Below are 23,781 nucleotides of genomic sequence, written 5' to 3'. Positions count from 1 at the left end.
AAGAACTGCGTGTGTGTAAATCCGAAAAAAGAGTTTGGTGATTCTCATGAGAGACTTTGTTGAGTTCAACCATGGTGGGCAAACCCACTGGGTCTGGCGGAATGCACAATTCTGTCATCGCACTAGAGGCAGCTCAGTGACGGTCTACCTAATGTGTCATTTTATATAGGAAGAGGCAAAAGTGCAAATCACGTTCTTTCGAGCTCAGTCAATGTGCGGTAAAATATTATTCTAAATTAAAACTTATATACTAAAATATCACAGAAGTAAATCACAGATATAGGAAAATTATCACAGTTCGATTAGTTTATCACAGAAATATATTAATTTGCTTTTCATGTGAGTATACAGATTAAATTCTACAATATGTTACAAGTTAACCTAAAATAAAATGAAATTATAGGAACAGTAAGTGGAATCGGTACTAAAAGCAGCCGATTCAAATACCTGAACTTGTTACATTATCAAGGTAAAATATGAATTATTAAGACTAAATCTAAACATATATTGATGCCATAAACATATATTGATCTGTGCAGATTAGCTACCATTCACACTGCTGCGATTTATGTTGCTAGGGCTAGCACGAGGTGATTAAAGAAAAACCAAACAATGTAATACAAGAATTATATTATATTTATAAACACACACTAATAAATTAAACATTTACAGTTTCAAGCTGCTACAATCAAAAGCTGCTGTGAGAAAGGTTTTGTCTGGAAATCCGAACAAACTTGAAAATTGTTTGATCGCGGATCTAACCTCAAAATGGCCGAAAGCACAGCTCCAGCGGAAGGAAACAACCAGAACTGTTCGTTCTGCGAGGATGTTGACGGGGTGGACGACATGGTCCAATGCGACGTTTGTGACCTGTGGGCTCATTACCGGTGTGCCGGTGTGACGGAAGCGGTCAAAAATGAAAGCTGGAGTTGCTCGAAGTGTAGCATTCAACTACAGGTACCAAAACCTGGTAGGAAGGCACCCGTGAAGAAGGGGCCGCCTAGAAAAACAGGTACAAAGAGCGACGCCGGGTCCGATATCAGCAAAGGAAGCGCACAAGGGTCTAATGTTGAATCTTCGCTCCAACAATTGTATCTAGAGCAGGAAGCTAAAGAGAAGGAATTGGAGGAGCAAAAATTATTTTATGAGAGGCGCTTAGAGATAGAGCGTTCCTTTCTGCAGCGAAAGCGGGCGCAACAACAAGATATGTTGCTTAAGGAGAGGCAACTATTGGAGAAACGTCTGTCCGACGAACGGGAATTTTTAGAACGGCAGCAGGCACTCCGGACCCAATTCCGGCACATGAAACTAGAGCTATCCCGTCAATTCGAGGGTACGGATGATGAAGTAGACGAGGAAAGTCCGGAAGGTGCGGCTGATAAAGTCCAGCAGTGGATGAAATCCAACCGGCAGGATCCTCGAGGTGCGTATCCGAAGCAGCAAGAGAGAGTTACTACATCTTCATCGGGCGACAGAGAGGCCATCGAAGATGAGGATAAGGCGGAAAAGCTAAAGCGAGACAGTCTAGTCGGAAATGTCATCGGTGCACGTTCGGTTGCCACAAAAGGCAACACAATACAAAGCAAAACAGGATCGAGCAGCGTAAACAATCGATTATTAGAACAGGTTATTCTCCAACGCCCATTGAAAGGATCTGTATCTTTTGCACATGAGCAGAATCCTCACGTGGAGACGGATTTCGAGGGAGAGGAAATAGATCCGTTGTACGATGCAGACTGGACGGAGGAGGAAGAAGCAACCATTCGTAATATATTAAACCGTCGAAGGCAAAACAGGTCGGGGTTGTTACAGAGTAATCCGTCACCAACCCGTGGTCCAACTCAAGCGCAGTTAGCTGCACGACAAGCTGCTTCGAGGCATTTGCCAATCTTCAAAGGTGAGCCAGAGGTGTGGCCGCTTTTTATAAGCTGCTTTGAATACACGACAGCAGCTTGCGGCTACACAAATACTGATAACCTGAAGAGACTTCAGGATAGTCTACAGGGTTTTGCGAAAGAAGCCGTCCAAAGCCGCCTTTTATTACCCGAGTCCGTGCCAGAGGTCGTAGAGGACCTGCGCAAATTATTCGGAAATCCCGAAAAGCTACTCAAAACTCTGGTAGCGAAAGTTCGGAACGCTCAAGCCCCTAGACTGGACAAGTTAGAGACATTTCTTTATTTCGGGATCACCGTCAAGCAATTATGCGACCACCTCGAAGCAGCCGGATTGCGAGATCACTTGAGTAACCCTATGCTTGTACAGGAGTTGGTTAGCAAGTTGCCTCCTTCGTACAAACTTGACTGGGTACGATTCAAGCGAGGCAGGTGTGGAACTCCGCTCAGAATATTCACGGACTTTACAAACGAAATCGTTTCCGAAGTTTCGGAAGTAACTGAGTTTACCGGAACTGAACAACATACGTTAAGAGAGCCAATGAGAAGCAGTAAACCAAAAAGAAATGAATATCTGCACGCTCATACAACGCATGGCGGACAGTCTGGAGGGATGCTGCTCCCGGCACAGCAAAAAAGCAAGAAGTCGTGTGTCGTATGCAAAAGAACCGACCACAAGTTGCGATTTTGTGACGACTTCGTTAAGTTGGGCCTGCGAGATCGGGCTAAGGTTGTGGAGAAACACAAACTCTGTCCAGTTTGTCTTAACGACCATGGCAACGCACGGTGCACGTTCAACGTCAAATGTAATGTAAACAACTGTAGAGGTGGTCATCACCCGCTACTTCATCGTGCCGAAGAAGTCATTCAGGTCGCACGCGTTGAATTGAATACTCACGAATGTCAAGCTTCCATTCTATTCCGGATGATTCCGATAACCCTTTATTACGGGGAAAACTCGGTTGATTCCATCGCCTTTCTAGACGAAGGCGCATCCACAACGTTGGTAGAAAGCACTATAACTGATAGACTCAACGCAGAAGGAATACCGGAACCACTAGTCGTCGTGTGGACGGCCAACATGAAACGTCATGAAGACCAGTCCAGGAGAGTAAATCTATCGATCTCGTCAAGGGGAAGCGACATTAGGCATCAGCTAGCAGAGGCGCGTACCGTTACAGATCTGGTATTACCGCAGCAAAGTATCAACTTTAAGGAAATGGCGAAACGTTTCAAGCATTTGCGCGGTTTGCCAGTGATCGACTACAATAAAGATACGCCGAGGGTGCTAATCGGATTGGACAATCTGCATTTGTTTGCGCCGTTAGAATCTAGAGTTGGAGGCCCTGGTGAACCGATCGCAGTGCGCTCAACCCTTGGATGGACAGTGTATGGAGTAACCCGACAAAAAATATCGCCCCGCGTTTTCGTCAGCCACCATTCAATCCAACCTGTGAGTAACGAGGAACTACACGAGATGCTAGGTACACAATACCGCTTGGAGGAGTCCTGTACGCCTGTTGTTCCCCTACTGGAATCTAACGAGGATCAGCGAGCACGAGAGGTTTTGGAGAAAACGACAATCAGAATAGGGGATCGCTTCGAAACCGGTCTGATCTGGAAAGAGGATTATACAACATTTCCCGATAGCTACCCGATGGCAATGAAACGATTGAAGGCGCTAGAACGTCGACTTGCCAAAAATCCGGAGCTACAACGGAATGTGTTCCAGCAGATCGTGGAGTATCAGCAGAAGGGGTACTGCCATAAAGCATCGAAAATAGAGCTTGGTAATGCAGATGCGAATAGGGTATGGTATTTACCATTAAATGTAGTTCTTAATCCCAAGAAACCGGGCAAAATCCGCCTAGTTTGGGACGCAGCGGCGACTGTCGACGGAGTATCTTTGAACTCCCGCTTGCTTAAAGGCCCCGATCTATTAACCTCACTCCCTTCTGTAATTTGCAAATTCCGGGAAAGGGCCATCGCATTTGGTGGTGACGTACGCGAAATGTACCACCAACTGCGTATACGTGAAGCAGACAAATCGGCACAAAGATTCCTCTTCCGATTCGACCCCGAGAAGTCCCCCGATGTGTACGTGATGGACGTAGCTACCTTCGGGTCCACTAGCTCTCCATGCTCGGCACAATTCATTAAAAATCGCAATGCCGAGGAATATGCAATACAGTTTCCGGATGCGGCAAGAGCGATTATTGATCGACATTATGTCGACGACTATTACGATAGTCTCGACACCGAAGATGAAGCGGTGCGACGAGCTAAGGAAGTCCGTTACATTCACTCGAAAGCCGGCTTTGAAATCCGGAATTGGGCATCGAATTCAACAGATGTTCTGAGCAAGCTCGGAGAATCCAATGTCGATAAGCTGGTACATTTTAGTCAAGATAAAACCACCGATCAAGAACGAGTTTTGGGTTTAATCTGGGATACAGTCCAGGATGTTTTGTCCTTTTCGGTCCCGTTTCAGACGGATATGATGCACCAGGAAGAGCGACCAACTAAAAGGCAGGTTCTCAGTGCGGTCATGTCGCTGTTTGACCCTTTGGGCCTCTTAGCACCCTTTACAGTTTTGGGCAAGATGTTAATTCAAGACCTTTGGAGGACCGGATGCGAGTGGGACGAGCTAATCGACGATGAGTCATATACTAAATGGCGACAGTGGACGGAAATGCTACCTGAAATAGAACGAGTACGAGTTCCCAGGTCTTATTTTGGGAATGTTCACTCAGACGACTACGGGCAAATTCAATTACACGTATTTTGCGACGCTGGGGAGAATGCTTACGGTTGCGCTGGTTATCTACGGATCGTCGTCAACGAAGAAGTAAAATGCTCCTTAGTTATGGCCCGATCCAAAATTGCTCCGCTAAAACAGTTAACGATTCCGCGACTGGAACTGCAGGCCGCAGTGCTAGCAGCACGGATGGTGAAGACACTCCAGTTAAACCATTCACTCGAGATTAATCGAGTATTCATTTGGAGCGACTCGCAAACTGTGTTGTCGTGGATTCGATCCGACCAACGTAAATATAAACAGTTCGTCGGTTTTAGGATTGGGGAGATTCTGAGCTTGTCGTGTCTTGCGGACTGGAGATGGTTACCGTCGAAATTAAACACCGCTGATTGTTTAACGAAATGGGGGCGCAAACCCTCGCTGGAATCAGGAAGTCCATGGTTCAATGGACACGATTTCATTCATAAATCGCCAGATTCATGGCCACAACAAGTTCTACCGCCAGCAAATACGTTAACGGAGATGAGAGCCACGTTTTTGTTTCATCACATAGTATTGACCGAGCAGTTCATGGATGTCAGCAGAGTCTCTAAATGGAACATACTTGTGCGAACAGTGACCTGTCTGTTTAGATTCGTTTCTAATTGTAGACGTAAAGGCCGTGGACAGCCCATCGAGAGCCTAAAGCCGACAGAAGTTCAGGCAAAACGAATTGTGACGAACTTGTCTGCAGTGAGAGTTCCAATACGCCAAGCAGAATTCAAAAAAGCCGAAGAGGTGCTGTTCAAAATGGCACAGAGCGAGGCGTTCGGAGACGAAATAAAAACAATTCGCAGAAATCAGGAATCAGATCGTAGTCAATGGATTACTCTGGAGAACTCGAGTGTACTACGCGGAATGACGCTTCTTCTTGATGATTCCGGAGTCCTACGGTTGGAAGGCCGTAGTGCAAATGCGGAGTTTCTACCATTTGACCTGCGTTTCCCGATTATACTGCCGAAGGCCAACGGAGTTACAGAAAAGTTAGTCCAGTATTTTCATGAAAGGTTCGGTCATGCTTTCAGAGAGACGGTGAAGAACGAACTCAAGCAAAGATTCTTGATACCAAAGATAAGTTCCTTGATCGCTAAGGTTGAAAAGCAATGTGTTTGGTGTAAAATTCATAAGAACCGTCCACACACGCCAAGAATGGCGGCACTTCCAGTACAACGATTAACTCCATTTCAACGGCCTTTCACCTATGTAGGCGTTGATTATCTGGGCCCGGTGGATGTAACCGTAGGACGACGCACAGAAAAACGGTGGGTCGTGGTCTTCACATGCCTTGTAGTGCGAGCCATTCATCTCGAGGTAGCTCACAACCTTACTGGTCAGTCTTGTGTCATGGCCATCCGACGCTTTATATGTCGCCGAGGACCAGCAGCGGAGTATTTCTCAGATAATGGAACGAATCTACGATCGGCTAGTAAAGAGATGCTACAACAGTTTCAGGAAATCAAGGACGAGTGCGCAGAAGAGTTCACAAATGCCAGAACTAAGTGGCACTTCAATCCGCCCGCCACGCCACACATGGGAGGCGTGTGGGAGCGTATGGTACGAACGGTTAAAGAGGTGATGAGTGTATTGAACGACGGCCGCAGACTCAACGACGAAATTTTATTGACTTCACTTTCCGAGGCAGAAGATATGATAAACAGCCGTCCTCTTACGTTCGCCCCACAGGAATCGTCTGTAGCAGCTCTATCCCCAAATATGTTTCTACGAGGAGTAGCACCTAACGAACCACAGGATGTTATAACGCCGACGAATGTGGGTCAGGCACTTCGGGACTCCTACAAACGTTCTCAACAACTGGCAGATAACATGTGGCGGCGCTGGATAAAGGAGTATATTCCGAGTATCAACCAAAGAAACAAATGGTTTGGAGAATCCAAGGCTTTGCAAAAGGGAGATCTAGTCTACGTTGTGGAAGGTGAACGTCGCAAGGTATGGATACGCGGGATCGTCGAAGAATTAATCGTGTCTAGCGATGGAAGAGTACGGCAGGCCATGGTAAGGACCAACGGCGGGCTATTTAGACGTGCAACCGCCAACCTAGCGGTATTGGAGATAAATGAGGGTAACACTGATCCGGTGGCTGGTTCCGAACCAGGATTACAGGTCGGGGAATTGTTGAGTTCAACCATGGTGGGCAAACCCACTGGGTCTGGCGGAATGCACAATTCTGTCATCGCACTAGAGGCAGCTCAGTGACGGTCTACCTAATGTGTCATTTTATATAGGAAGAGGCAAAAGTGCAAATCACGTTCTTTCGAGCTCAGTCAATGTGCGGTAAAATATTATTCTAAATTAAAACTTATATACTAAAATATCACAGAAGTAAATCACAGATATAGGAAAATTATCACAGTTCGATTAGTTTATCACAGAAATATATTAATTTGCTTTTCATGTGAGTATACAGATTAAATTCTACAATATGTTACAAGTTAACCTAAAATAAAATGAAATTATAGGAACAGTAAGTGGAATCGGTACTAAAAGCAGCCGATTCAAATACCTGAACTTGTTACATTATCAAGGTAAAATATGAATTATTAAGACTAAATCTAAACATATATTGATGCCATAAACATATATTGATCTGTGCAGATTAGCTACCATTCACACTGCTGCGATTTATGTTGCTAGGGCTAGCACGAGGTGATTAAAGAAAAACCAAACAATGTAATACAAGAATTATATTATATTTATAAACACACACTAATAAATTAAACATTTACAGTTTCAAGCTGCTACAATCAAAAGCTGCTGTGAGAAAGGTTTTGTCTGGAAATCCGAACAGACTTTTTGGCTGAGCTATGCCTGCCAGACCCTAGAGCTTATTAGCTGCCGAAAATCGGGGGAGAAGGCACTATCGATTAAAAGGTGATGGAGGGAGGTAGTCCGCTTTGAACTGTTTTGGTTTTTACTCGCTTGATATGGTCACTCTACCAAAAAAAATTTTCGGAGTCACATAAAATCTCGACGACGCATTGTAAAAACATGGCATATATGGCACCCCTATCCCATTTCCATTGAACTGGCATAAGTCAACATCTCAGCGGGCACATACATTATGGGCCCTACTGACAGTTCAAATAGTTCTGCTCGTTTTGCTTGAAGCTCGGTCTTCACTATTCAGACACGGTACGGCATGCCTTTATCTTTAGATGTTTCTTAAAAAGATAAAACATTGCACTGCTAATCGAGTATTAAAAAGTGGTATTGAATGGAATCGATTCTGTACATTGTGGATCGACGTTAACGCGATGACCTTTAGATCTTGGAATTGAAATCATGGCGCATTTTCGGTATCAAAGTTACAAATTCGACTACATCGTAAATCGAGGATACAGTCAGAAAATTTTAGCCGAACACTTCAAAGCACAGATCTATGCACAGGATGTGATCGCAGCAAGCATCTATTATCATATTTTTGCATCCAAATCCTTCTTATGTTTTTCAATTCGCGTTCCTGCCAATTTTGTACAATCAATAGCTCAAATTAGAAAGCATAAAATGAGCGATATCAATTCGAAGCTTTCCAGGGGTACGTATCATTAAGGCGTTGTCCAATCACGTCAAACTGTACTGAAAAATTTGATCTTTGACAGCGTTCAAAACGACGAAAGAAATAACCTCCAAAATCAACTCGGGTTTGCCGAGAAGGGCCGCTACGCCAACAACTAGCGTATCGCGGCAAATATCGCGTACAACCAGCAGGCAAAGCACCATGGACATCACCGAGAGTAGACCGACCAGCTGGTCACGTCCGGTTATCAAAAAATCTTCCTCTTTATTATCCAGTACATCCAAGATAGGCATTCCGGATGACAAAATCCAACAGGGTTTGCATAAGCCGGGTACACTCCCTAAATATCTGCGTTCTAAGCGGCCAGCAACGGTGCACAGCAGCTTCAAACCGACGGATGTAACCAAGAGGAAAAACGACGAAAGCCACGATAGTTCTCAGAAGCAAATCGCACAGGACAAAAAACGATTCGATAAATTTAAAGCTGATATAGGAGAAAAGATTCAGAAGTATTCGAACTCCAAGGAAGCACTTACAAAGGATTCCCGAATCCAAAGCGACCAATCGGTGATCCCAGCGGCTGAAGGAGCCCTGGAACAGGCAATTGCTCATTTTTGTGCTGAACCTGATCAAATTGTGACCACCGAGGGTCCCCCATGCGGGGGCGCTGGCGATGTTAACCAGGTGCAGACACTACTTCTTACCCGAGAAGCAGAGCTCACGGAGTTGAATGGGAAAATGAGGCAGTTGGAAGAAAAATGTAATTGCCTTGAGGAGGACTGTAGAACTCAAATCGAGCGGGCACTAGACTTAGACTGTCAGCTGAGGGCGAAGACAGCACTGGTGCAAGAACGGGAAGCGGAGATTGATAAGGTGATGGAATGTTATTTTTAAAAGTGATTTCCGTTTAAAGTACCGGGTTCATAATAATTTTTCGACTTCGACTACTTATCGGATTTTATTATCAGAATTTAAATGAGTTTTCGAACATTTTAGTAATTTTATAGAATTGTCTGCGTCGAGCATGATCAGGCTCAAGCCGTCGTCGTTAGTAATATAATCGGGCTAAATTTTCTAATAACTGGTCGAAATACCTATCCCTTTCCAGTTGGATCATTTGATTCCCAGACGATACCTTTCTCGTCGTTGTACTGGATACAGCAGATCGTTTGCCATTCGATTGACGCGTAGTGGTTTAGGATGTTATAGTTGAAGATTTACTCATAATCCTCAACACGCAGATCTGGTCATTTTCCGGATTTGATTTTATAACCCTACGCTGTTGCATGCTAAATACTACGAATATCATTTATTTCTTCGCTATTTTACCACAATGTAATGATATTTTAATAATTTGATTTATTTTTTTTTATTATTTTTTTAAAATCATTTTTTATTTGTTTTTTTTTTTATTTATTTAATTGTTTGTTTATCTATCTATTTATTTATTTATTCATTTATTTATTTATTTATTTACTTATTTATTTATTTATTGATTGATTTATTTATTTTTGCCTTTCTTATAGAAAGAAAGGCTATGCAATCACTCCAAAAACCGATTTCTCGGCTGAGGTTCATATACCATTTGATTCTGCTCGTCGAGATCGGAAAGTATCTGTATGTGTTGTGTAAAATTACGCAAGGTTTTCAGAGCCATCTCTAAACCGATTTTCACAAACTTATTTTGAAGTTGACGGTACAATGCTCCAATAAACTGCAATTGAATTTTAGTGGATTGAACTTCCGATTCCGGAGTTACCATGATGCCCAAATGATGCATAATGGAAACAAAATTATTTGGATTAGCGGGTCTAGAATACTAATAACCAATCAAAGTAACTTTGACCCTATTGGCCCCTTATGATGGTTCTTGGTGCCCCCGGGGTATTTTATTGTTAGGGGAAACTGCCACTGCGACCACTTTCAGGTTATCTTTTGTGGCTGACCCTGTTTGCTCTACATGTTACAAATTGCCCATATCCAATTTAGTTGGAAGCGAGTTGAATCCAATGTAGCTGAGGATCCGTTTAGGACACCCTAGTAGCAATTGAGGTTTTATGATAGTTTTATAGCCAGTCTTACACTTCTAGCATGCTATAAAACTTCAATTATTACTTGGGCAGGTATGCTATACCTGTCCTAAACGGACACGATAAGATGGCTTCTGGAGTGTCGTTTTCTTTGCAGAAATAATTCGGCACAATGGCAGAGAATATGTTCCGAGCTTTCGAGCTCGTTGTTACAGAATCGACAAATGTCATCTTGACTTTTACCATTTTTTCAGGTGATACATAACAGGACAATCCCCTATAAATAAACCTGTGATTATACGCAGGTCTTTTCGTTTAAGATCCATTAGTTTTTTGGCAGCTTGTTGTATCTGGATGTACGATTTGCTTAGCTTTTCGAGCACCTGGTACGTTACACCAGTCATTTAATAGTTGGTCTCTTGCCCAAGCTGAAAGTTCTAGTTTGCTGGCACGGGTAGGGTTCTGGTAATAATGTCCGGAAGAGGTGTTGTGTCATTATGTCCGGGATCTTATGATGAAAGCTGGTATTGCGATATTATGGAGCAGAGGTATTGCTCCATAATGTCCGGGATTATATGATGTACTCATAGTTACGGATATTTTAAGGTTCCAGGTCATATGAAATAACGGGTGCGTCACAGAATCCAAAAATGAGATGCGTCATAATGTGCCAGGTTGTACGACGCACGTCGTTTTCGGATTTTACGACGCAATGGATATCATGGACACTGGGACGCACTCATAGCGTCGGATGTTATGACGGAAAGGTACTGCGTCATAACGTTTCAGGTCATAACGTCCCAAAATATGGAGCGTCATGACGTCCGGGACAATATGACGCACAAGAGTGTGCATCATAAGATCTGCAAGCAAGAATGCGTTATAACATCCCAAGCCATTCTTGTGTCGCAACGTTCGAAAGTAGTCCTACGTTATAATGTCCGGGATCCTATAATGCACACTGATATTGAGATAATATGACATAGAGGTAATGCGTGATAAAATTCGGGATAATATGACACACTCATTGTTTTGGATGTTATGACGCATAGGTATTGCGTCATAACATCACAGGTTATACAACATTGGGACATTACGACGCAGTTCTTATGCGTCATAATATCCGAAACAATCAGTGCGTCACAGTGTCCACGAAATCGATTGCGTAGGGAGGGGGTCTCAGCCGAGGGTCTGTCTCAAAGGGAAGAAGAGCGTATCCGCATAAGAATAAGAAGAGTCGCAGATTTGACAGACGCAAAACATTCAAGATAATCTGCATAAGGTGTATGCATTAGAGTGGCTCGAATATGACATTTTTCAGTACAGCACTTTTTGAGGTCCTTTTGTGGTCCCAAATGCCTGTGCAAAGTTTGGGAGCGGTCGGTTGCTTCCCGGGTTTGCGCATTGCGTTCAAAGTTTGTATGGGATTTTATATGGAGAAATCAATTATTTTGCATTTACATAATAAAGATCGCTATTTCACTAAATATGAAAAACCAGCTGTATAAAACTATAGTACAAACCTTGGTTAACAACTTTGTCAAAGACGGTAACTAGCTACGAGTTTTCAAAAAATAGTTATAACGATTTTAAAACTTATGGTAATCCAAATGCGTAAATTCATTATTTCTTCCAACACTGTCAGTACACCACGACACCGATACTTTAAATTGCAGAGATTTGGTACCTTTGAATAAAATGTTCAGAATGAATTGCTGAAAAACATAGACGTAGTTAGAAAAGTCAAAGGAGAGGGGGTGTGGCTTGTGTACTTCCCAGTTTCCTTTTTAGATAGTTTAGTATAACATAAGGAGCACATCTTCAACGCAGGTTTATACCGCCAAATTAAAAATTATTCTTACGTGTTTGAGTGCTACTATTTAAGGGCTTTACTGTTATCTCATTTAAAATGGTACAACGGTTTATAAGCTTTACATATTTTAAAACCATATTTCTTAGCCGTTCAGTCAGAATTTAAAAAAAAATGCATATACTTAGATTCTTTGAAGCCTCGGAATTGTTTCTATTGAAGTTTTCGTTTGAGAATCTAGGAACGAAACCAGGATAGTTACTTCAAACAAGCGTTTTTTTTTATGAAATTGAGTTTGGTTCATGCAAAATATTACGAAAGTTCAGTCGTTGACATTTACAAGGACGTAATGATTCTTTGTCTTACACGAAGCAATCAAAAAAGGGACTGGGGAGTACACAACCCCCCCTCTCCTTTTCATTTTCTGACTACATCTATGTTATTTAGCAATTCATTCTGAATATTTCATTCAAAGGTACCAAGTTTCTGCAATGAATACATTCTCATTTATTTAAGTTTTTAATGTCGATGTCGGTGGTGCACCGGCAGTGTTAGAAAAAGTAATCAATTTCTGCATTTGGATTTTACCATAAGTTTTAAAATCGTTTTACCATAAGTTTTGAAAACTCGTAGCTAGTTATGGTTTTCGGCAAAGTTGTTAACCAAGGTTTGAACTATAGTTTTATAAAGCCGATTTTTCATATTGAGTGAAATAGCGATCTTTATTAACACAAATGCAAAATAATTGATTTCCCCATATAAAATCCCATACAAATTTTGAACGCAATGCGCAAACCCGGGAAGCAACCAACCGCTACCAAATTTTGCACAGGAATTTGGGACCACAAAAGCAACTCAAAAAGTGCTGTGCCCGCTAGTTTAAATCATTTTGAAGTTTTCCCATACAACCGCGAGCCAATCTAGTATGCATGTGTGTACAATAATATTATTGGTGGCAAACACCTTGAGTACCTCAAAAGGACTGATAGCACTAGTTTCTATATTCAAAACTTTATGTTTGAATTAAATTTATTTTTAATAATAGCTTTTTTTGGGAAATGAAGTAGTATTTACGCAATGTCGATCTTGCCAATCGTAAAACCAAAACTCTCGCTTTACGAGTGCCTATACCTTTTCTGGCATCATCTTGGGTTTTCAAGTCATTTGCAGTTTGACAAGACCAAAATTGACAAGACCATAATTTGATGTTGGAACGGTCTAACCCTAAGAATGATTATAGGAAGGGCAATCCCTCGGTCTCAACACGTCGAACCTCAGCCCTACGTAAAACTATGACTGGAAATCAAAGTGATGACAAATAGCAAGCGGAACCGGTGGGTACCGGAGCACACTCCACAATATTTTTGCTCTTACCTTGTCAAGTGGCGCTCTGACAGGGTTGACCTTCTTTCCCAAGCTATTCGTGAGAACACAAACGGAGCATTTAGTTTGGTGGAGACTGTAGTGATGGAGGTGGAAGAGGAGAAGAATTGCGCAGAAAGCAAACTAGGGAAGCTGCTGAATAGTGGCTCGCTGGAGGATGAAGTGTCCTGAACTTCGTTGATTCTCAACTCTCCAGCTAGAGACGACGATCGGACAGTGACCAAGAAGAACATAGATCAGTCCAGTGGAGCAATCGATGGGTCGGAGGACTCCGAGAATAACACAAGAGGAGAATGGGTAACCTGTTACCTAAGTGGCAGGCGGAACTCTATAGTTGGCATAGGTGTTATTCAGACACCAGCCAATCGACAGCGTTCTACGGACACCGAGTTGTCGAATAATAGTGAGTGCTGGAAGGAACCCCACCGAAAAAGATCAACAGGCGGAATCCTAGATTAAAAATTTAGCAGCGCCCAACCTCAACCCCCTCGAATATCCTCAGCCATAAATAGTTAAATACTTCCCGATGCGCGCTGATCGATAGCGTCATGGAGTAGATGTATACGAGACCCATGTTTTGGAAGTGGAAGTTTCTCGAAATCGTCTGTGCATACAAAGGTACAGCTAAGTGACTGAAAGATGCCACAACTGCGATCAAGCCCTCCGAAAGCGGTTCATTGAAAGCAGTTGAAGCGCCGCAGATTCCTCAACAGGCGCTTTACATCGGTTATTTTCTCGATAGTATCAACATGTCGGATGGAAACATTTTTCGCCTGGTGCAGAATCCGAACGATAATTTTTGCACGGAACGCTGGACGGTCGTGATAAGAAGCCTCAAAACGGTAGAGCTTTTGTTGATGGTAGACAAGGCTTCAGCGAAACTGTTAACCTCCTGACACAACCAGCTGAACTACGTATTCAATAAGGCTAGAATGCGCCAGTTGAAGGGTGCCGCGGTCTTCGCCGAACTTCAAAGTTCTAGACAATCATGGACAGAAAAAGTTCCTATGGGTTGCTCGACACCGAACGCTTCATGACGGACTTCTGCTCATAGTAAGCCTACAGAAATGGTAGCGAGTGAATCGGTGGCTGTTTTAAGTATTGGGAAGAGCTTCAGAAAGTACGTTTATTCAGCGTGGTAGTACAGAGTGAACTAACTATGTGATGATGGAGTGACGCGGTCCTATGCTAGCTCATAATATGTATTTGTTAGCACACACTACGACAGTGCATATTTGTGTTAGTTAGGCAAAGGTACATCACAGATATGAAGACAGATGAATATTATTACAGTGGCAGCCTATCTTGCGAGCACCCTGCCATATGCGGCTAACGAACTGACTCTCAAGGAGAAGGGGATCGAAGCCTGTAGGCGAGGGTGCGCGAACAGCAACAGCTGAAGCACATATTAGACTGAAGAAGGCCTCTGCAATGTCGAGCAAAACACAACCTACCACTAGCCGTTGGCAAAATAAAGGACAGGAGGTATTGGTCCCAAAAATCGACCGCCGAAAAACACCAGAACTATAAGCAGCATTCACAGCATCCAACTTTCATCACTTAAAAGGTGCAACAAGCGTCCTTGCCCGGAGGTTAACCAGAGAGCGCCTAGGTATCACTCTTATACAGGAGCCGTGGGGAAAAAGCACAAAAACTTTGGTTTAAATTCATCACAAGTTAGTATACTGTAAAGACCAGTCAACTCCAAGAGCTGCAGTTTTGGTAGACGAAGCGATAAAATTTTCTCCAATTACAGAATTCATTCAACGAGACGTCGTTGCAATAACACCGATATGGCTAGGGGCAAGCAAGTTATTGTGATCGCATCTGCTTACCTCCCTGGCGATACGGATTCTGTACCACGTTCTGAAATCGATGCTCTGATAAAGTACTGCAGAAGCATTAACAACTCGCGCAAAAGTTGCCAAAACTGTGTTCACTAATTAACCATGAATAACGCTCCAAGCTAAAAGACTAAAAAAGCTTCACAGTAGGTTACTGGATAAGCAAACTGCGAACGAACGATGAGGCTTCAAATTTTAAGGGCAGCGTCAAATCTTCACTCGTGAGTGTTTGTCGCCTAGCCTCGTGAAGCTTACAAGGGCCGGTGACAAGCTGAAGCGGAAAGCGAATATCAGTATCAGAGCGGTATCAGAGCTGTGACACCACCTGGGAACCTGATTTATAGTGCTGGGTAGGATGCGTCAACGCTTGATTGGATGGACTCCGATCAACGCAAGGATGTGTAAGTTGAGGATCAAGGGCCGTTTCTTCAACTACAGCATCATTAACGTACACTGCCTACACGATGAGAGATCCGACGACGAGTAGGAAGTGTTCTATGCGAAGCTGGAGGAGGTGTACGACGGCTGTTCGCAACAGGACGTGAAAATCGTCATCGGTTATATGAACGCTCAGGTAGGACGGGAGGTAATGTTTAGACCGGTAATCGGGCCAAACACACCGTATCGAATGACATCGGCCAACGGTGCGTGAACTTCGCAGCCTGCCGTGGCATGGTAGTCCTATGTATCTTCTTCCCTTGCAAAGATATCCACAAAGTCACCTGGAGATCACCTGTCCAACGCACCGAAAACCAAATCGGTCACGTTCTAATTGATGGGCGATTCTTCTCTGGTATCACCAACGTTCGTACCTACCGCAGTGCGAATATAGATTCGGACCATTACCTAGTTGCAGTATGCATGCGCTCAAAACTCTCGACTTGCCCAAGACTACGCACAGCGGCTGGAAGCAGCACTACCCACGGAAGAACAGCTGGGCGCAGCTACTCTTGAAGATGGCTGGAGGGAGATCCGTCCCGCCATAGGAAGTACTGCTATAGCGGCACTAGGTACAGCGACTCCGAATCGAGGAAACGAATGGTTCGATGACGAATGTAAGCAGTTAATAGAGGAGAAGAATGCAGCACGGGCGAGAATGCTGCAGCAAGGAACGAAACAGAATGTGGAGCGATACAATCAAGCACGGAACAGGTAAACCTCGGTCCTCCGGAGAAAGAAGCGCCAACAGGAGGAACGAGTTTGCGAAGCGATGGAACAACTGTACCGCGTAAACGACACACGGAAGTTCTACGAGAAGCTGAACAGTTCGCTCAAAGGCTACGTGCAGGGACTTAGACCTTCTTACGAACGAGTGTGAGGTGATTGAAAGGTGGAAGCAGTACTATGACGAGCACCTCAACGGTGAAGTAGCAGAGGACGAAGGCGGTATGGCAACGGATCTTGAAGCACGCGCAGAAGACGATAGGCTGCCCGCCCCTGATTTACAAGAAGTCAAGGAGGAGATCGGTCGGCTGAAAAACTACAAAGCTGCCGGCGTAGATCAACTACGCAGCGAGCTATTCAAATACGGTGGTGAAACACTGGCTAGAGCGCTGCACTGGGTAATCGCCAAAATTTGGGAGGAGGAGATTCTTCCGGAGGAGTGGATGGAGGTTGTCGTTTACCCAATCTACAAAAAGGGTGACAAATTGGATTGCTGCAACTACCGCGCGATCACACTACTTAGTGCCGCCTTTTCAGGATAAGCTAACACGATTAGTCAAAAGTGACGATGGATCGGGTGATGTGCGCTATACAAGTATCAGGGACCCTCTCGAGTCCCTTTGAATCTCGAAGAGGGTTACATCAAGGTGATGGTCTATAGTGCCTGCTGTTCAACGTTGCGTTAGAAGGTGTAATAAGGAGAACGGGGATAGACACGAGTGGCACGATCTTCAGGAAGTCCGTCCAGCTTCTTGGCTTCGCCGACGACATTGACATAATGGCACGGAACTTTGAGGCGATGTCGGAAACGTACATCAGACTGAAAGCTGAAGCCAGCAGGATTGGACTTGCCATAAACGTTTCGAAGACAAAATACATGAGAAGAAAAGGTTCTAGAGACGCCTATGTGAACCTCTCATCCCGAGTTCGGATTGACGGTGACGAAATCGAGATGGACGACGAATTCGTGTATTTGGGCTCACTGGTAACCGCCGACAATGATACCCGCAGAGAAATTCAGAGACGGATCTTTGCGGGAAATCGTATCTACTCTACTGGAATCCGGAGGATGCTCCGGTCGAACAAAATTCTCCACCGCACGAAGTTGATTATCTACAAGACGCTGATTAGACCGGTGGTCCTCTACGGTCACGAGACCTGGACTATGCTCGTGGAGGACCAGCGCGCCCTTGGAGTATTCGAACGAAAGGTGTTGCGTACCATCTATGGTGGCGTGCAGATGTAAGACGGAACGTGGCGCAGCGAATGAACCATGAGTTGCATCAGCTGCTGGAAGAACCATCCATCGCGTATACCGCAAAAATAGGAAGTTTGCGGTGGACTGGATACGTCGTAAGAATGTCGGACGACGACCCGGTGAAGATTGAGGACGACCCTACAGGAACAAGAAGACCAGATAGACAAGATAGAGGAGGACTTGCGGACCCTTCGAAGACAGAGCGGTTGGCGACAAGCAGCAATAGACCGAGTGGAGTGGAGACTGCTTCTGCATACAGCAAGAAACAACAAGGCTCTAGCCTGAACGGTAAGGTAAGTAATGTGAAAGAGATTCGGATTTTTTACATACGTGCGCAACATTTATTTGCGTCTCTGATGTTCTTACGACTCAATTTTTTCAATGGTTGCACAATTACTAGCGAAACTTACGCAATGTAAACAATACCTATTGAACTAATTACACCCAAAGTTTTATTTTAAAACACCCAATTGAAAAAAAGTTACAGGGATTTGAAAGTGATGCAATTTGATTCTGCACACCCTTTACCTACTTGCGTCAACCCAACGTTACTAATACTACGTACCAACCATTACCTACCTCAGCTCAAGGCTTACGTGGATAATCTGCGTGCGATTTCTACCTCTCGGGAGACCGTTTCGCACGAAAGCATACGGGAGCAGGACAAACTGATAGCCGAGTTACGAGCTGAGCTAGCTCAAAAATATACCGAACTGAACAACAGCAATAAATTGGTCACTTCTCAAAGCACGCGGCTCGAGAAGCTGAAAACGCAACTGATCGAAGTTAGCAATGCTCGCGAGAAAGAGGAAACTGACAGTTTCGAGATAGCCCAGAAGTTAGCCGAGAAAGGTAAATATGGGAAGATTTCACTTTAAGTCAGTTTACGTACCTATCTGCCACGAGTTATCCTTTTTTTTACAGAAACGGCTCTAGACGCAGCGTTGGACGAAAATAAGCGGCTAACCCGATGTAATCAGGAAAGGAAATCAACAATTGTACTAAACACGACTAAAAACTTCAGTAATTAGCTCATATATCAATTTTACTTTGTTTCGTCGATAGGAAAAACTGCAACAACAAATTTCAACAATGAGTAGTGAAATCGCCGCTAAGGATACACAAATCGCCAGCCTCAAAGCATCCGGTGCAGTCGAGTTGCCCACAGATTCACAGAAAGATTCTCCGGAAGCGCAGCGTATCAAACTGGTGGAAACTCTACAGCTAGAACTGGAAACATTGCGTAACGATTACAACATTCTACAGAAAATGAAACAACAGGACGATGTACTGTTGCAGATTCGTTCAAAGCTGCTGGATAATTTGGGATCTATTAAGGAATCGTTCAAGGCACGTTGTGAAGCCCTGACGAGGGATGAGGGGGGTGAAGATGAGGTAGGCAATTTAAAACATTCTTTTCTTTTGGTGTAAATGGTCTACAGTAATTCAATACAGACCTTGTTCTGACGTGTAGGATGACGGCAGGCCTCAGCGGACGATTGAAGGATTCGAGATGCTGTGCGACACTGTTGCTGAGAAACAACGGCAATGTTGCGAGGAGGAAAAAATTATTAGTGAAATTGAGCAGAATAACCGCAAGTGTAAAGCGGTTCGATGGAAAATGTTGGAAAAGCTGAAGGAACTAACGAAGGAAAACCGAACGATGAAGGAGATCATGTAGGTATTTAAGCTGGTTAATTGGATTTTTTAACGGTTGACATTGTGTTAAGTAGGAGCAACGGTGATTCTGACCTGTCGATGGTGGATGATCGCAAAGCAGCGACAGCGAATCAGAGTCAACTCAAGGAACAAATACTGGGACAGATTTGTCAGTTGTTTCCAGATGAAGTACCAGTGTCGAAACATCGACCGGAAGACGATGCCAGTGAAGAAAAAATTACCAGCCGAATAATTTACGAAGAACAAATTGATAGTGAACCAGAACCATCGGATATGGAATTGCTTTTATAGGGTATTTGTTGTAAAATTTGATCACCTAGTCTTGGTAATTTATTTTTATACTAATTTATTTAATACATTGTATTGAAGCGAGGATTGGGTGGATATCATTAAATGCAAGTCTTTGAAATGTTCCTATTCCTCGTGATTAACTTAACCCTTTCATGCCCAACTTTTTTCTAGTGCATATAGGGTTTCAAAACTATTTTTTCTTGATAACGGTGAGATCAAGAAACACGAAAAGCCTTTTTTCATAAAGATAGGTGCTACACTTGCAGTGCTAGAAGTTGCTCAATTTTTACCTTTCAATGCTCAACACAATGCTCCTAGAATATTTGCAACAGTTCATTTGCATGGAAAACATAGTCACAGACAGTCTAAATTGACAAGTTTTATCAGTTTTCAAAAATATTGCACCATAACGAAGATATATGAAAAATTAATTTTCCGACGTCAAGGTAAACTGTCCCTGGCAGCACTGCACCATCGGAATCCAATCATGCTAATTGCAATAACTTCAGTTCTATAGCTGATCCTTGTAATTGTTAATGCGCAAATAAAAGGCAATATTCACATTTATTAGCCCTACTTGTTTTTGTGAGCAAATCTTGCATCAATCAAAAGAAATATCTGCTTGAAAACGTTGTTGTCCACAAACAACATGGGCATGAATGGGTTAATGACCTTCAGCAACGGCATCGAATCAATTTGTAATTTTCGATTATGTTGATCCTTACACCTTAAAAGATTTACACGACATGTATTACATTCGTACAGTGACTCTCAGTGCGTCCGAACGTTTTTTCAGTCCGAGCAGAGTAGCGCAGTAAAATAAATGTACCCAATCCGTTTTCAAGGTTATCTTGAGCATTCTTTATCTCTTCGAGGTTTTGGAATTTTCTTCTTTCTTTGTGTGTGCGTGTTGACCGTTATTTGAGCAGCACAGCAGTGGCAGTGTGTCTTATCTTTCGATCTGCTTGAACATCGTTATAAAGAAAAGATCAGTAGGGGTCAAGTAGGTATGGGGATACAATAGGTATAGAGCATTATCTTTGCTGTGTTATTACATCTTGTGTGAATTAGATTCATGGTAGAGAGCATCGTTGACAACTGTCATTTCGGCTGTTACTGTGGATATGTTGTACACGCAGAAAAAATTAGCATATTTAAACCAAAAATATGTGTTATTGAATCCAATCATTTATTGTTTATCACTTTAACAAACAAACTTATTGGGTTGATATTATTTTTTTTTAGAACAACAACAAATTGCTTTCAATAAATACATATTTAGTATCAATAATTTTCTTTTAATTTCAATAAAATAATTATTGAAAAACGGAACGATAATTTTGTTTTATTGAAACAATAAATAAATTTTATTGAATTCAATAAATAATCTTATTGTCTCCCGACCAATAATTTAATTTATTGAATTTAATGCATAATTTTATTGAACCTACAAATCTTTTTTCTGCGTGTATTAGTTACGGCTGCGCTAATATTTTCGCGTGGTGTTCTGCGAAAACGCATTGTCTTTCGTCCTCAGTATAGTTCATTTAAACAATGCAAAAACATGTCAAGTGGGTTTTTTCTTACGTAAAAATTAATGCTAAACACGTGATCGTGTTGGTTTTTTGATATTTTTGTTTTTGAAAAAAAAAAAAAAAAAATACGGACATCAACACAAAACATACGCTTGGGGGTACAACAGGCCAGCCGTTTGGGGGCTCTATTGGTTACTACTGATCCTACATCTAAGCAACCACGTGAGCCGGAATGAACAACTTCAGTTCCCTACTCTGGCGACGAGGAGGACACCGAAGAAGTCAGGCGCAAGTACAAAGCCTGGCGCAGTTGTCGAAACAACATGTTTTTTCAACTTTTCCTTTCGCGGTTTCGTGATTTTTCACATCATTTGCCACTTCTCATTTTCATGCCTGAATGATTTTTAATTGATTTAATATTTAGATATTCTGCAGTAATAATACTTTTCAAATAGAAGTTGAACCGGTGATTTTCTGAGCTTGAACATTGTTTAATTTAACCCCGAATATAGTGACCTATCGTACCCCCATATTTTAAAGACACCGATAAAAAGTGCCTTCGCCTTATTGGATTTAGCTTGAAAAATATTTAGCCACGCATAAAACCATTATCGCCAAAACCATGCCAGTTGTATAACCTTTCCAACGAGTGCTTGTTTGTCAAAATCAATGCAAAAATACCATTGCACGAGTTCGTTAAAGATAACTGACCTACTTGACCCCACCCTACTCTACCGCTGTTATATCACGGTCGCCTTTCTTGGTTCCACTACTAACGTGTACAGTTGATCAGTAGATTTCATACGCATCAGACACAAAAGCTTCTCTGCTGGTTTAAATCTGAAAAATCAGTGCGCAGACAATAGTTATTGTTCTGCTCACTTTAAACAATAAACGGAACCCTCAATAGTTTTCTGAGCGGAATAAAAAAAATGGAGACATCTAAGAAGAACACGTTGGTTTTCGAATTCCCGATTGACGCTCCAGGACCATCTTTAACCGACATGAGTCGCTTTGTGAAAAATATAAACGCCGATCCGGCGACAATGGACACATGCTACCGGAACGCTGATGATAGATGCATCTTCATTCGCTTCAAATCAGCTGAAGCATTCAACGAAGCGAGACTACGAAATCCGGATAACCTCACTTTCCGGTATGGTGATGGGAAAACGACCAAAGTTAAGATGTCCGTCGCGGGAGGAATCTACAAATATATTCGTATTTTTAATCTGCCTCCAGAGGTAGATGACGACGACATCGGCCGAGTATTATCACGTTATGGTAAGGTACAGAAACACGTGCGAGAAAAGTTTCCGCCGGAATGTGAGCTTGATCTGTACTCAGGAATTCGCGGGGTTTATATGGACATTCAAAGAGAGGTTCCGGCTTCGCTCTTCTTCCGTAATTCCAAAGCACGGATTTATTATGAAGGATTTAAGAATCGCTGCTTCTTCTGCAGAGCCGATGATCAACTGAAGGCCAATTGTCCAAGATTGGCTGAATCAAGCGGAAAAAACAGCAGCAATGAATTTGAAATAGCGAACACAAAGACATATGCGCAGGTTATAATAGAAGGTCAGGGGACATCTGCTAAACCCACAGCCGGGTCCAGCCGGACCGCTGAGCAGCCATCAGTTGAATTGTCCAAGGAACATGGCGGTGTTCAAAATGGCGTCACAAATAGTGAGGAACTCGTGGAGGTTTCAGAAACCGATATAAGCAATGAAGAAATGGACGTAGACAATGCGGGATTGAGGCTGAAGCGAGCATTGACCGACAGCACAACTTCCCACTCGGAGGCAGGATCGAATGAGTCACAGGACGAAGCAGAGACAACAAAAATATCGAAGAGCACATCCAAGAGGCAGAAAAGTAAAGATGAAACAACAGGACAAGCTGCGGAGCCTAGTCCTCTGGAATCTATCCAAAACATTCCCAAGGACATAGACGGAGATGTTGAAACCGCTACGCAGTACGAGAAAAGCCAAGCTAGACCGAAGCGAACAACTGGACGCAGTACGAAACGATGAAAGGTGAGGTAAACTTATAATCATAGCTCAAACATCATGAATTTGATTCGAAAAATTGGATCAATCAACATCAATGCTATAGAAATTGCGGCTAAAAAACATCTGTTTAAAGACTTTGTGCTTAATTCGGACTTGGGTGTAGTTTTCATCCAAGAGGTTCATTTCGAAAACTTTTCATTTTTGCCACAATATACGGCTTACGTAAATATTAGTAAACAAAATAAAGGAACCGCCGTATTAGTTCGAAAATCGATACCAGTCAAAAACCCTTTGCTGGACCCTTCAGGACGAATAGTTTCTTTAGAAATCAATGATATTAACTTCATAAATATTTATGGACACTCGGGAAGCCAGTATCGATCTGAGCGAGACGATATGTTTAAAAATGAACTAGCGATACATCTAAACAGACCTAGTGCAAAACATCATGTCATTGGAGGGGATTTCAATTGTGTAGTCGATCAAAGCGATACAAAGAACCATGCTTATAACATCAGCACAGGACTGAAATCCTTAATTTCACTTCTGC

General features: G+C 42.8%; 2 protein-coding genes across 4 annotated transcripts; both read left to right on the top strand.

Annotated features, from left to right (window-relative positions):
- Positions 1-352: 352 nt before the first annotated feature.
- On the top strand, positions 353-6,903 carry LOC131694793 (uncharacterized). The gene is made up of 2 exons (XM_058983297.1): positions 353-469; positions 540-6,903. The coding sequence occupies exon 2, from the start codon at positions 769-771 to the stop codon at positions 6,901-6,903; it is 6,135 nt and encodes a 2,044-aa protein (XP_058839280.1). The 5' UTR covers positions 353-469; positions 540-768.
- A 1,236-nt stretch (positions 6,904-8,139) lies between these two features.
- On the top strand, positions 8,140-19,761 carry LOC131694782 (ankyrin repeat domain-containing protein 24-like). Of its 3 annotated transcripts, none has more exons than XM_058983285.1 (7): positions 8,140-8,242; positions 8,307-9,097; positions 18,298-18,565; positions 18,638-18,711; positions 18,779-19,108; positions 19,188-19,390; positions 19,447-19,761. In XM_058983285.1, the coding sequence occupies exons 1-7, from the start codon at positions 8,212-8,214 to the stop codon at positions 19,682-19,684; spliced, it is 1,935 nt and encodes a 644-aa protein (XP_058839268.1). In that variant the 5' UTR covers positions 8,140-8,211; the 3' UTR covers positions 19,685-19,761. The 3 variants fall into 3 exon arrangements, with proteins under 3 accessions (XP_058839268.1, XP_058839267.1, XP_058839269.1); XM_058983284.1 differs by having other exon boundaries at positions 19,444-19,761; XM_058983286.1 differs by having other exon boundaries at positions 19,188-19,394; positions 19,447-19,535.
- The last annotated feature ends 4,020 nt before the right edge of the window (positions 19,762-23,781 follow it).

The sequence above is a fragment of the Topomyia yanbarensis genome, unplaced genomic scaffold (assembly GCF_030247195.1).
Source record: "Topomyia yanbarensis strain Yona2022 unplaced genomic scaffold, ASM3024719v1 HiC_scaffold_15, whole genome shotgun sequence".
NCBI classification, from domain to species: domain Eukaryota; kingdom Metazoa; phylum Arthropoda; class Insecta; order Diptera; family Culicidae; genus Topomyia; species Topomyia yanbarensis.
The sequence above is the reverse complement of the archived record's forward strand: the minus strand, read 5'-3'. Positions and strand labels throughout refer to the sequence as shown.